Source organism: Perna viridis, chromosome 1 (genome assembly GCF_037379345.1).
Source record: "Perna viridis isolate PV_CMFRI_1.1 ecotype Kerala chromosome 1, ASM3737934v1, whole genome shotgun sequence".
Classification (NCBI taxonomy): domain Eukaryota; kingdom Metazoa; phylum Mollusca; class Bivalvia; order Mytilida; family Mytilidae; genus Perna; species Perna viridis.
The window spans coordinates 22,553,948-22,566,821 of record NC_142445.1 but is presented as its reverse complement, the minus strand read 5'-3'; the positions used below and the strand labels follow the sequence as shown (position 1 = coordinate 22,566,821).

The window sequence follows — 12,874 nt, the reverse complement described above, 5'->3', positions numbered from 1 at the left end:
ATCGCGCTAGAATTCTAACAAATTGATTCCTGGAGCAGGGGTATGTTGCTACAAAATTGAAGTCATCACTACAAAAGTTTTATGGTCGTCATCATGAACATGTGAATCGTTACGGTGTCTCCATCTGCTTTATGAAAACTGATTTGTTCAACGTGTCATAGTTTTCACTTCCTCTTTCATCTACCCCGGACTTGACTTTTTATGAACAAATCGGCGGGTGTTTCTAGAAAAGCAGAGGACGCTTACCCTACCGGTGCACCTTGTCCATACTCCCTGTTTTAGTGGAGTCCGAGTTGCTCATTTGCTTTTGTTACTTTGTATGTATGATTTTAGTAACTTTATGGTTTTTGTTGTGTATGTCTGTTTTCCATGTCTGGTCTTTGTCCCTGGATTACATTCCTTTGATTACCGCTACAATCTTGATTCCCTTAATTACTCTTTCGATAACAATGACGATGATCCAAGAACATCTTTCCTTCACGTGCCTGCTTGTACCACTTAAATGTGTGATTATTTATGGGTGCATTTATCACCTTTATAACTTGCATAAAGGAACAGATTTGTTAACCTTAGTAAAAAAAAAACAGATAACAAATACTTTTTCTTTTTGTCCGTCCTATCTCAATTCAAAACTCTATTATTTTTTAAAGATTTTTGTTTCAATTTCGTTCTGCTAACTCTTGAACATTTGCGTTTCATATCTGTCAAGCATATTAAGTTTTATTACCTATTTCAACTCGATTATTTTTCTGAGGGTTATAAATCATCCAATACCTGCACTGTTCTGAATTACTTCATGTTTTACATCACGTCTTCACCTTACAATTTGGGCACCATAGTGCAATTTCCATTAACGCATTCGGTTTTTATTTCTCGGGAAATGTACTTAACCATTACAGCGTATGAATCTCATACGGACTTCAGAAATTGTATAGAGCGGTGTTTTATTATTAACAGGGGAGGAAGATACAAGATAGAATAGTGTAAAAGCTTTTCTTTTTATACCTCTGTGTAGAACTCGGAAAAAAAATCGACATATATATGTTACAGTTGTAGTTTTTGACAATGCTTAAAATACTTGAAAGAAATTTTAAATGTGTTATTTTTATTGTAATTAAGAAAATGAAAAACCAATTACGTAATTACAACTTGAAGAACAACTTTCTTATTTTTCGATTGCATAATTTGTCCTACAATCCTAGTACTTCTGGCAGAGTAATTCAAAAATAGGGATATCAACTTTAAAAAAAGGGGAAATGTGGTTGGTTGTGCTCTGCTTTATTTGTTTTGTTTTGTTTTGTTATTTTGTTCAGGCGAAAATGATATTGTTTCGTGTAAAAACAATTTATAAATAAGAGGTACCAAACACATGTAACTTACTTGTTATGGGTTTAACTTGGGAATTATTGAGAATAAAACAATAAGACAGCATTGGTATATAATTGACCAGTTAAAAAGATGTTTTTGTCATGTATCTGTACGTGAAATTTGTTGAAGAACTGTGTAAAATCTAATTATAATCCGGCTTTAAAGGAATATGGTAGTCTATCTGTTTGTCCGTTCGTGTGTCGGTCCCTCGTTCTAATCCGCAACAGACACTGTTAAATGGAAATAATTGAATTTCACGAATTTTTTTTTCATTGTGCACCTCCTATTTTGATTTTCTACCTGAATGACTTTTGCCACTACTCTTAAACCGCCAAATGAATTTTGAAAAAAGAATCATCACAATTTTTTGTCATCAAATATAGCCATCGTGCACCTCTTCTTTTGATTTCCATCTGAATTACTTTTGGTGTTTCCTCCACTATTTCTATGAAGGGATGAGGGGGTATCACTAAGTGTGTTTACCTAAACTTTTGCAAGTTTCACTTGTAACTTTGACTTTATTATAATGCTCGAAAAATAAAGGCAGATAAATAATGATTTAAAATCATGATTTGAGTTCGTTTTGAAATTACACTTTTAATTTTTGTTTTGTCTTTATAGTCTGATTGATATAATTTAGATTACATAATTTCTATTGTAAGTAGTGTATTGGCAACATATTGTTCTATCAGGATATTAATTAGACAAGTAAATTGACTTAATTGGGCGTGGCCATCCTATGGCAAAAAGCTATCCGCAAAAATAGAACAACACATTTTATCTAGTTATGTAATGACTTTCAGTAAAGACCAATTAGTCTTACAACCATCCCAATCAAACCAATCAAAGCTTTAATTTACCCTTCTGCCACGCTCAACATTCAAATTATCACAATATACAGAAAACACCTTCGCAAATCTGAAAGAAATATTGTTCATGCAATGTGGAAATTTTCACATCTTGTATGGCAGAGCCTATAAGGTTATGAATCTGCGGAGGAGATGGGGGACATCTATCTACTGCCAATATTGATTAGACTCATTAGCAAATTAACAATCAATCCTATTCGTAAATAAGTCATAATAGACTGACCACATGTATATTGAAATTTATTTTTTCCTGGATTTTCCAAAAAAGTCTATTAATATGTCAACACTATCAGTCACATGACACATTATTGACGGCAAAGCTAATAACGTTATGAAAATGAAGCTTTTTTCAGTTTTGTTGTGTTTAGTTTGGTTTTTCAGTCAACTGCTATCATAGATTAATCATAATTTGAAATATTAAAATTCCGTGTGTTACAGCTCTATATCACTTCGATAGTTTGTTGCGTCAATGACCTATAAAATTCGAAACGTCGTTGTGATTATTTTCTTCAGTATTTGTAGGACAAAATAACAATTTACATTTTAAAAATAATTGTTTATCTTTTTGAGAACATTAACAATAACAATGATATGGTGAGCTTAGAATAAATTATTTATAAATTGTTCAACCAACATCAAGCGTATTCACTCACTAAATAGAGTTGTTGCTCTTTTACCTAAGCTTTTCAAACATTTTGTATTACCTCGTTAGTTTTGAATGCCTGAAATGTCAACTTTCATTTCAAGAATAACATTTTATGACAGAGGAAACTATTTGCATGTAAGAATATATTTTTGGTAAAATAAAACAAGTGTTATATTTTATCGATTTGCCAACATCTAAAAAGCAACAACTCTTTGACTATTACCTCTAAAACATTCTCTGATGTTCCATTTCGACACCAAAATTAAGGTAGACCTAGGGTAAGGGACACAAAACTCTTGAAATCAGTGATATGTTTGAATCATATTAAATTTCACTAAAGCCTTTCAAGTTTTCCTTTGAAACAGAATGAAATCAGTCCAAGTTACTTTGGTGCTTATATGAGATTAATGTAAAACGGTGAATACAAACGTTCCAATGTTTTGTAAGAGTTATGTCCCTTACCATATGTCTACCGTTTTATTTTACATCTCCAATAAATAGCAACAATATTTTGATTTGAAAAACAGGAATAAAACAACATTTTCCAATTATTCAACAATCACATACAGAAGCGTTTTAGGGTTTTACAGAGCTAATTAACAATTTAACTAGTAGCCATTTTTAACACAATTCGAAAATCATACATATAAATGATTAAATCATACCGGCCACTAAAAAGAGAAATGACTAAAAATGCAACTTCATAACAACAATCCAATCCAGTAAAAATACACTATAGTTTTATTCCTCGCACATATACATGTACCATTCAAATACGTCTTTTACCGACTGCCTTTGCAAATGTGCGTTCAACATTAAAACATGCCAATTCAGTTCAACCATATTTTAATGACTACAACTTGTATACGTTTGTGAAATGTCAAATAATACCCGTATCTTCCTCAGATCTCCTACGCCAATAACACGCATGACCGCTAGACAAAATGTTTTATTCTAAGTTTGTCTGACAAATCCGAGAAGTGACCTCTAAATGAGGATTTTTCAAGTCACAAGTATACAGCGTCCATCGATAAGGACTTTCCATGTGATGATTTCAATGACTGAGGTCGCCTATTCTTTTTACCTCTACTTAAGAAATCGCCACTTATAGGCGGTGATCTTGGCGGAGACGCTACCGTTTGTTTAAACTTATCGAGAAAGGAAAAATTCCTTATTTGCCCAGGAGCACATTTTGATCTAGCTTCGGTTATTTTATCCATCCACTTGACCTGAAATCAAAATTAAATTATTTAAGTAAATGAATTATCTCTTAATTTGAAGAAGAAGAATCATGTCTGCTTAAAAGAAGCTAACAATAAAAAGATCAGTTATGGTCGGTATAAGAGTAGAATGTGAAACCCAATGCAAATGGACCTATAGAACTGATATTCAACTAAATGTGATATACGCGCCCGGTCGTTAAAATTGTAAGAACTCCAATGTCTGTAAAAGTTCATCTGTGAGTTGACGATGCTAAAACTCATTTAAAATGACAAGCTTCCATTTAAGCACGTAAACAACAATATTCTTATAATTTAACACCGCCATGTTCTTATATAATGGCATTTGGATACCGCAGTTACAATAAATACAAAAGTAACTTTACAGAAAATATCATATAATTTAACTTCATTTAAAGAATTTAGGTATTATCTTAAAAATATTGAATACGTTTCTACCACTTAATACTGAAGTAACAGTTACCTTCATAATTTCACTTGGGCTTTGGAATGTATACACTCCTATGACTTGCTGATATCGGCTAATTTGTACCAAAACGAAGGCATGCTTTAGACCATTTGCTGAAATATATGGCAGAAAAGTGTGATAAAGAAAAGAACAGATATGGTTAAAGGCAATGCGCCAGCGTAAAACCTAAATAAAAATGATAATGATTTTTATATTGAATTCGTATTAAGAGTATTTATACTTTTGTTTGAATAAAACAAATTGCCTGTGCAACTACAATAATGGGTATGTGGAATAAATGACCTTCAACAATTCAAATGACATTTTTGATATTGCCGTTAGTTGCTGTCATTTGACAACTTTAAACAAACCAAAAGATAGGAAAATATGTATTGCAACAACCAGAATAGTCAAAACCTTATGTCCAAAGTGCACAGATTTAGAGGTTAGCAAACTCATAGTGGCCAGAATGTTTCATTCATTTAGATTTTAAATTTCAGAAAGACATGACACATAATGAAACAAAGATATCGCAAAAATGTTTATTACAGCATCTTTTACCATTACTCCGTGTAATTGAACCTATAATATTAACGTGGCTGTATAATATATACGTTGTAATTGCACTCTAATTATTGTGGGAAAGAAGTTTCGAGGAAAGACAGCCACTGAGAATACTAGTTAGCTGGGCTAAATATTAAATATAAGAAAATCAGGCAACAGTATATGACAAAAAGACAACTTTTGTTTCATGAAACTCTGACTGACAATAGATCTAATATCCTTATTACCTGTTGCATCAGTTTGAGAAACGTCATGTAGACTTAGACGGTCCAGAGACATTGGCTGTTTCATCACAACGTAAGTCCCTTTATCTGCCGCACTCATGGTCTGTAGCTTGATAAAGTTACTGTCTAAGGAATGTTTCTAAGGACATCAAAGCAAATTCTAAGTGCCGGCAAATTCATAAAGACAAAATTAATGGCTCAAAAGCTGTCCGTCGAAAGTGACGTATTTCGGAAATTACGTAATACTAAGCAGTTAGGAAGTGATTGTTTGAACTTTTAACGCAGACGCATAGCGTATATTATGGGTTGTCTTGTTCCCGTTAGTTGAGACTCTGGCTTCGAATCATTAACAGAGTCTATATTGTTTTGGTAGAAATAGTTTTACCTTGTTATTATTTTTCTACATCTACGCATTCTCCATAAAATTTAAAATGAGGCCATTGATGAAGAACTTTATTTTTATGCTAATTTTTAACTGCAGGCCGTGTGCTTACCAAGTTTAAATTGCTTTTTCAAACACATATATGGAATACAAACACATCTCTAAACTTACCTTTCTTTGTAGCTTCTTTGGTTTTGTGATAAGGAGAATATCGTCAAACAGGAATACATACATTTCATTTGATTTTGCTGCCTCTAGAATATAGAAAGGAAATTTATGTAAATTTATCACAAAATTTATTGAATAATTCAAATGCGTTCGCTTTGGAAATAAACTGTCATACACAGTCCCTCCTGTAGATTTTCAAATAAAAATCGAAAAGTTTAAATTTCAAACAGCTGTACAACACTGACGACCACCAATCTTAAACAGACTTATCCCCGTTTAGCGAAACGTGGATATAAAAAGGAGTACAAAGAAAACATTGGGAAAAATAAAGTCAACCTGAAGAGTAGGATTAATTCAGATTTCAAGTGTTTGAAGTTCTTATAAGTTATTAAGATATATCGTGACTCAAGGCAAACACTATTTAATGTTCTGTTCTTTTCGAAAACTTAAATAAATCAAGCTGATTTTGGATTTGGAGGCCAGTAATGGCAATTCTATGTGTATTAGTATTTATATGGAATGTTTTATTTTAAAATATTTGCTATTTTTCGTAAGAAGAAAAAAAACGATAAACAAGATAAAGTTAAAAATCACGAGAGAACAGATCTTTGCATGAGATATAAATGCTTCAGTAACTTCCCGAAAATGTTGGAATAGCTTCGGTTGCAAGACAGCAATGTTCTTACAGAATACGTTTCAGGTGCTTAAAACTTCTAAACCATTTGATTTTTTCTTTATTCTTTCATTTAAGTCTTTCTTTGATTGGCTTTTATACAATCATGGTAAATATATCAGTGTTTTTTTACTAAAAAAGCAAACAGGAAATCAGCTCAGTGCTTTGAGGCATTCAACACAGCATTTTTTAAAGTTTACATTGAAACATTCAAATGTGTCAGTGAGTAACAGATTTACGTGCTATCTTTTTTTTCAATTTTATTGTTAAAGTATTATTTAAATAATGTGGCTCTGGTATCTTTATATACAACTGAAACGAATTATTACGACCTTGTATGACAAATTAGTGAAATGGTTATGGTAATCTAAACTCACCCACTAAAGTAAGAAACCCTTCATGTAACAATTGTCGTCCAGGACTAGCAATAAGTCTTTCACAAGGCTGTCTTGATAATCTGCTTTTTAAAAACTAAATAAGAAAGAGATATAGTAAAATGACATATGTTACATTTGAGTTAAATGAAAACAAAACACAGAAAACAAAAGAGAATGTCGATGTGACAATGCTTTTTTGTTATCTTATGTTTAGTAAATGGACGCTTGTTATATACTGAAATGTAACTTGATAATATTTCATGTTTTTAAATACAAAATCTTTACTGTTGCTACCTAATGAGAAGAGATTAAGATAAAAGCAGCATGGATTACATATCGCGGATGTGCCCGAATAAACGTTTTAGGGAGGAAAAGACTGAAAGTCAGAATGCAACTACTTATATACTAAGAGTACAATTCCTTTTCATTTTTATCATTAAAGAATCTAAACTAATATTAATTATCTTACGTCAGGTATAAGCGCTCTAGGATCAATTTCTGAAACAGATGGCCAGACCAGCTGGCTCTGTATGTCCTGCAGACGCTCATAATTCTTCACCCATTTTAACTTATCTTCCATCTTCTCTGCAAAATGCAATAAATAATGTTATAATGGAAGTTCTACTTGTGACGTTCTTTGCTACAGGGGTATCTCAAAATTGATAATCGGGCATGACTTGAAAACTTCATAAACAAATTTTAGTTTAAATCGATCAGAGGTACAACATTAACATGTCTTAAAATATATAATATACGATTTCCCTTAAATTGAGGGGGAAAGTTTGCATTAAATCTTGCTTTTTTTTCTCACAAATTTAACCTCCAAAAACTATCTCGCTTCGCTCCGCATTTCATTCTATCAAAGCCCCCCCTTTTACCTGAAATCCTGGATCCGTCCCTGGAGGGCCCATTGTATAACCGTCAAGTTCCTCATGAAACATGAATGTTTATCATAGATTTTTGGTAAAGAAAGACACACAATATATCGTCCTTAACATTGGAAACAGTCTAAGGAGCGGAGACAGGCCCACCACGAATATGCAGCAATGACAATGAAACTTGGAATATTGTTCATTTTTAGGTATTAAAAATTGAAAGGATTGAGGCAGAATTAGAAACCATGATGATCATGTGGAGGAGGTGTTTACCGAAAACGATGCTTCTTTCTTTTCATGCCCGGTATGCAACGGTAACAACGACAACTGAGTTATGATGTTTTTGCTGTGGCTTCGTTCATATCCATCCCACCATCTCTTATCTTTGTCGTTTAATTTAAATGTCACGACAGCGCATGGCAACATTCAGTGACCCATTCCCGTTATTTGAATGGGGAAAGATTTAGCATTAATTTAGATGCAAACACTTGCCAAATGGATGTAAATTTCGGAAACTAGAAGAAAGTGCCTCCCGTAGTTGGTGCTATAGACGCGAATTCGCCAGATATTCATGGACCCACACGGATCCATAAAACCTCATTATTCAGAACACATGCACTTCCATACAGTGCACAGTCAAGGAATCGTTGATATTAGAGAAAAAAAAGTTTCATATTCAGTCTAGACTTCTGGGATAATGGGAACTTTAATTTTCCACAGACTATAGTACTATTTGCGGATTAGACTTATCCCAATGCATAGAAGTTATAGTAAAATTTAATTTGCGCCCCTCCCTTTATTTTTAAAAAACGTGAATTTGTGATATATCAAACGGTGCATAATTATTTTTACATTGTATATATGGTGTCACTCAAGGTAAAACTGAAGAAAATGTAGAATTATATCAGCTCGGCGGGTGTTTCTAGAAAAGAAGAGGACGCTTACCCTACCAGTGCACCTGGTCTATGCTCCCAGTTTTTAGTGGAGTCCAAGTTGCTCATGTTACTTTGTATGTATGATTTTAGTTACTTAATGTTCTTTGTCGTGTATGTCTGTTTTCCATGTCTGGTCTTTGTCCCTGGATAACATTCTTTTGAACACCGCTATACCCTTGGTTCCCTTGATTATTCTTGCATAGACGACGGTAGTTTTTGTTCTCTCAAAAGTTCCCTTTTCAGCCTTAAAATATGTTCTTTAAGACCACACCTGTATTGATTTTTACACGTAGAAATATTAATTAGTAAGAATATTAGTATTAGTCTAATATGTAATTTTATCATGTGTATTTTCTTCAAAGATATGACTTTTTGTATATATTTTTTTGTTTATTTTAACTTGTTATTTAGTAATCAATGACAGGATCATTCACTTTCCACCCTTGTTTTAGTTTTAAGGTTTGTTAGCTTATATGTATGCATTAATTTTCTAAATGACCAACTCTATTATTTAAACTTCTTTAACATCAACATATGAGTCATAGCCAGAAATCAATTATTGGCTTAAAACCTGTGACATTTTTTTGTGAATACATATATTATATATCATTTTATTTTCACAATTTAAGTAATAACAGGGTTTATCGTACTAATGTCAATGGGTTTTAAAAACACAAGAGCGTAGTACTTCGAATTCAGAAAAAAATCAGATTTAAATTTTTGATACAGCCACTTACTTAACGAAAATTCTACTTTTTCGACGAGTTCTGAAAGAAGCTCTTGTTCTGTTAAGTTTTGTGTATACTTCCTGATATTTGACAATAATAATGGAAATTTCGTGCAGTGCTGCATTGGAGCTACAAGTAAGTCATTGAGCAGGAGACGATTACATCTCTGATCTGTTGTACACCACTGTAAAATACAAAAATAGACTCTGGATTTATCGGTCAGATATTTAGATTTAGATGCACGGTATGTATTCACTATGATTTCTATTGAAGTAAACTTTAATAACAAATTACCTAACTATTCAAGCCCTGAATCAAGAACATGGATGTAAAAATGATGAAAGCTGCATCTGTAACTCTTTCAAGCAGTCTTGGGACTTAATAACTTCTCTTGGTTGAATAACAAATGTGTAATTAGCTGTTAAACGATCGAGCTACATTTTCCTCTCGAGAGAAACAATTACACTGCAATATTTAGCTGACAAACGAGTTTCAGTTTAAATTGAAAATTCAATTTGAATTGAATCGGTTAATTACTTACTCTTTCAAATTCAGCAAAATCGTCATGACGTCTTAGCTGGTCTAGATAAGTCAATGCATTTACATAATTCAAACAATAAGTATGGTAAACTCCTCCGTCTCTGGAATGTGTTGTGAACTATAATGTGAAAAAATAGAGTAAAAATGTTAAGACATTATTGAAAAACTGTGGTCTCAGCCAATCGATAAATTTATTATAATTTCTAAATCTGAACGCATCACCTGCATTAATGTAATCGTCCTAAAGATGTTTCTTTCAAATTACATATGCTTATATTTCATTTGTGATAGAGCCAACTGGCTTATATATTTTTAACAGTAAAGTCTAAATATTCTATTTTACTTTCATGAATGCATTTTTGTTTCATTGACTTTGATAATTGAATAATGAACCAGTGTCTTTACATATGTAACAGAACAATGTGTTTTATTATCATATACGAAATTACGAACATTTTAGCTAACGATCAAAAAGACTTATTGGCAAACTTTTATATCAAAAAGAAGACTTAAACCTTGCAAGTCAGATTTTCGAGCTTTACTGTAATGACGTGTCAAATTGATATTATAAATTAAAGTTTCTTGCAGTTTTTAATTATTTATCATAAAACTGGGAGGGTTGCAGGCTTAATCCGGTAATATGTTTCACATGTTTTTGCACACATAATGTTATAACGAAACATACCTTAAAACAATAGAATTTCAAACATCAATAATATGTGTCAATAGATAAAATGTGCATCTAAATTTTCATACATGTTTGGAATCCAATACAATCGATTACTACACTAAGCTTTTGCAAAAGTTTGTCAGTCTATGTTGCTGGAGTGTGTAGAAGCAACTATTTCGCCGTACCTGTGTATAATGTTGTTTTGTGGCAAGCTGTAGCCTGCCCAGTGGTGTGAGGATTTCTTCATCCTTCATTGAAGACCCATGGGTGGCCTTGAGCCGATATTTTTCTCAACGGAGTTCTTGTTTCTTTGACATACTCACCATATCCATTCTTCTTATATTTTTTTTTTCATGTTAAGTTTTATATCTCACCCTTTCAAATGCACGTATCAAAACATTCGTACTTCCAAAATCTGTAGAACTCATATCTTTTACTAACGCTGAGATAAAATCTTTACAAAAAGTATAGCTCACCTGAAATTTAACACGAAAAAAATATAAGTTAAACAATAATAAAAAGCATAACACAAACTGATTTTCACTAACAAGCCAATGTGACAAAAAGTAAACAAACAAATGTAGGAAATATAACAACATTTTACTATTTCACTTTAATAAAAAAAAATAAATATATAATAATTAAATTATAAATAAATGCAGCATATAAAAATTGACAATAAAGATAATAAAAAAAATTATATGCAATGCTTATAACGGAAAACAAATTAAATCAGTGGCTTTTATTGTGTGATATTTCTGATATAGAATACTGAAACAATATTGGATAATGTTCACTGGTGTTATTGCTTTACTGTTAGTTGACCATGTGTATTTGGTCTATCTGTAACGCTATTACATAATGTAAGTCGGTCAGTAAAGTCGTACATGTGTATAGCTCCACTGACAAAACAAAGGTCAACAGAAAGGTGATCTTGCTCGAGTCTGAAATCGAATTCCACAATTTGGCATAAAGCTTCCTTAAGCTAACAAGTGGCTGTGCTATGGAACTGCAAAGAAACCTGTTCCGAAAAAGATGCGGATGGATGAACTGGCGGACGGTGGTGGAAAACGACTATTAAACCGTGAATATAAAATAAACGATGGTAGTGTGACTTTATTATACCCATAATACAGTGAACCGCTCACCTCTGAAATTTACCTTAATTTTTTCTATCCTTTATTTGTACGCATGGGGCTCATAACATTATCACTGAAGCAATACATATAGTTAAGTTTGAATAACTCTGCTTATAGTGAAGAAATACATTTTCAGGTGAACCGGAACACCCATGTCCAACTTACAACAATAAGAATTTTTAAATAACCACTTACATAACACAGTTCGTCCAGATTTCCAAAAATATCATGTGGTTCTGCGAACATCAGATGTCCTTCAACTTGAACCTTCTTAAGGGGTTCCATAAAACACTGCAATTTAGAAAAGAATAAAATATATTTCAAATCAACGATTGTACATCGTTGTTTTTCCAAAAAGATGGTACACCTAGATACAAATATATAGTTCTTGGTAGAGATTGTCATAATAATTTGTAAAACATAATTCCAAATCAACTTTCAAATATACAGATGATGTTTACAAAATGATGGAATTTTTAATCGACAACATATTTGTCCAGTGTGGTGGACGCGTTTTTCAAAAAACGGTCGGCATTCCAATGGATACAAATTGTGCTCCTCTACTTGCTGACCTATTCCTTCACTCTTATGAGGCTGACTTTATAGCTGATCTGGTCCGGAAGAAAGAATATCGTTTAGCTACATGCTTTAATCTCAGACATCGATATATAAATGACGTATTATCTTTAAACAATCCTAGTTTCGCGGATTTGATACATCGCATATACCCGAGGAAACTTGAGATAAAGGATACTACAGACACCGTGAAGTCGGCCTCATATCTTGACCTACACTTATAAATCGATGGTAAAGGAAAACTCTTGAATAAACTTTACGACAAACGTGATGACTTTTCATTCAGAATTGTCAACTTTCCCTTCATCTGTGGCAACACCCCTTCAGCACCTGCGTATGGAGTGTTCATATCACAACTCATACGTTATGCCAGAGCTACAAGACTGAAGTCATCACTACAGACAGAAGTTTTATGGTCGTCATCATGAACTCGTGGATCGTTACGATGTAT

The 12,874-nt window shown here is 32.7% G+C and overlaps 1 protein-coding gene across 2 annotated transcripts in view; it reads right to left on the bottom strand.

Moving 5' to 3' along the window:
- Positions 1–3,269: 3,269 nt before the first annotated feature.
- The window catches only part of LOC148627812 (uncharacterized), a 64,440-nt gene continuing 54,835 nt past the window's right edge, over positions 3,270–12,874 (bottom strand). For both annotated transcript variants that reach the window (XM_088579415.1, XM_088579424.1), the window contains exons 11-20: positions 12,043–12,138; positions 11,083–11,184; positions 10,040–10,156; positions 9,508–9,682; positions 7,430–7,545; positions 6,961–7,054; positions 5,914–5,996; positions 5,364–5,499; positions 4,588–4,685; positions 3,270–4,112 (exon numbers count right to left, since the gene is read on the bottom strand). In XM_088579415.1, the coding sequence (XP_088435541.1) occupies positions 3,891–4,112; positions 4,588–4,685; positions 5,364–5,499; positions 5,914–5,996; positions 6,961–7,054; positions 7,430–7,545; positions 9,508–9,682; positions 10,040–10,156; positions 11,083–11,184; positions 12,043–12,138 (1,239 nt within the window). In that variant the 3' untranslated portion in view covers positions 3,270–3,890. The remainder of the gene's footprint in view (positions 4,113–4,587; positions 4,686–5,363; positions 5,500–5,913; positions 5,997–6,960; positions 7,055–7,429; positions 7,546–9,507; positions 9,683–10,039; positions 10,157–11,082; positions 11,185–12,042; positions 12,139–12,874) is intronic.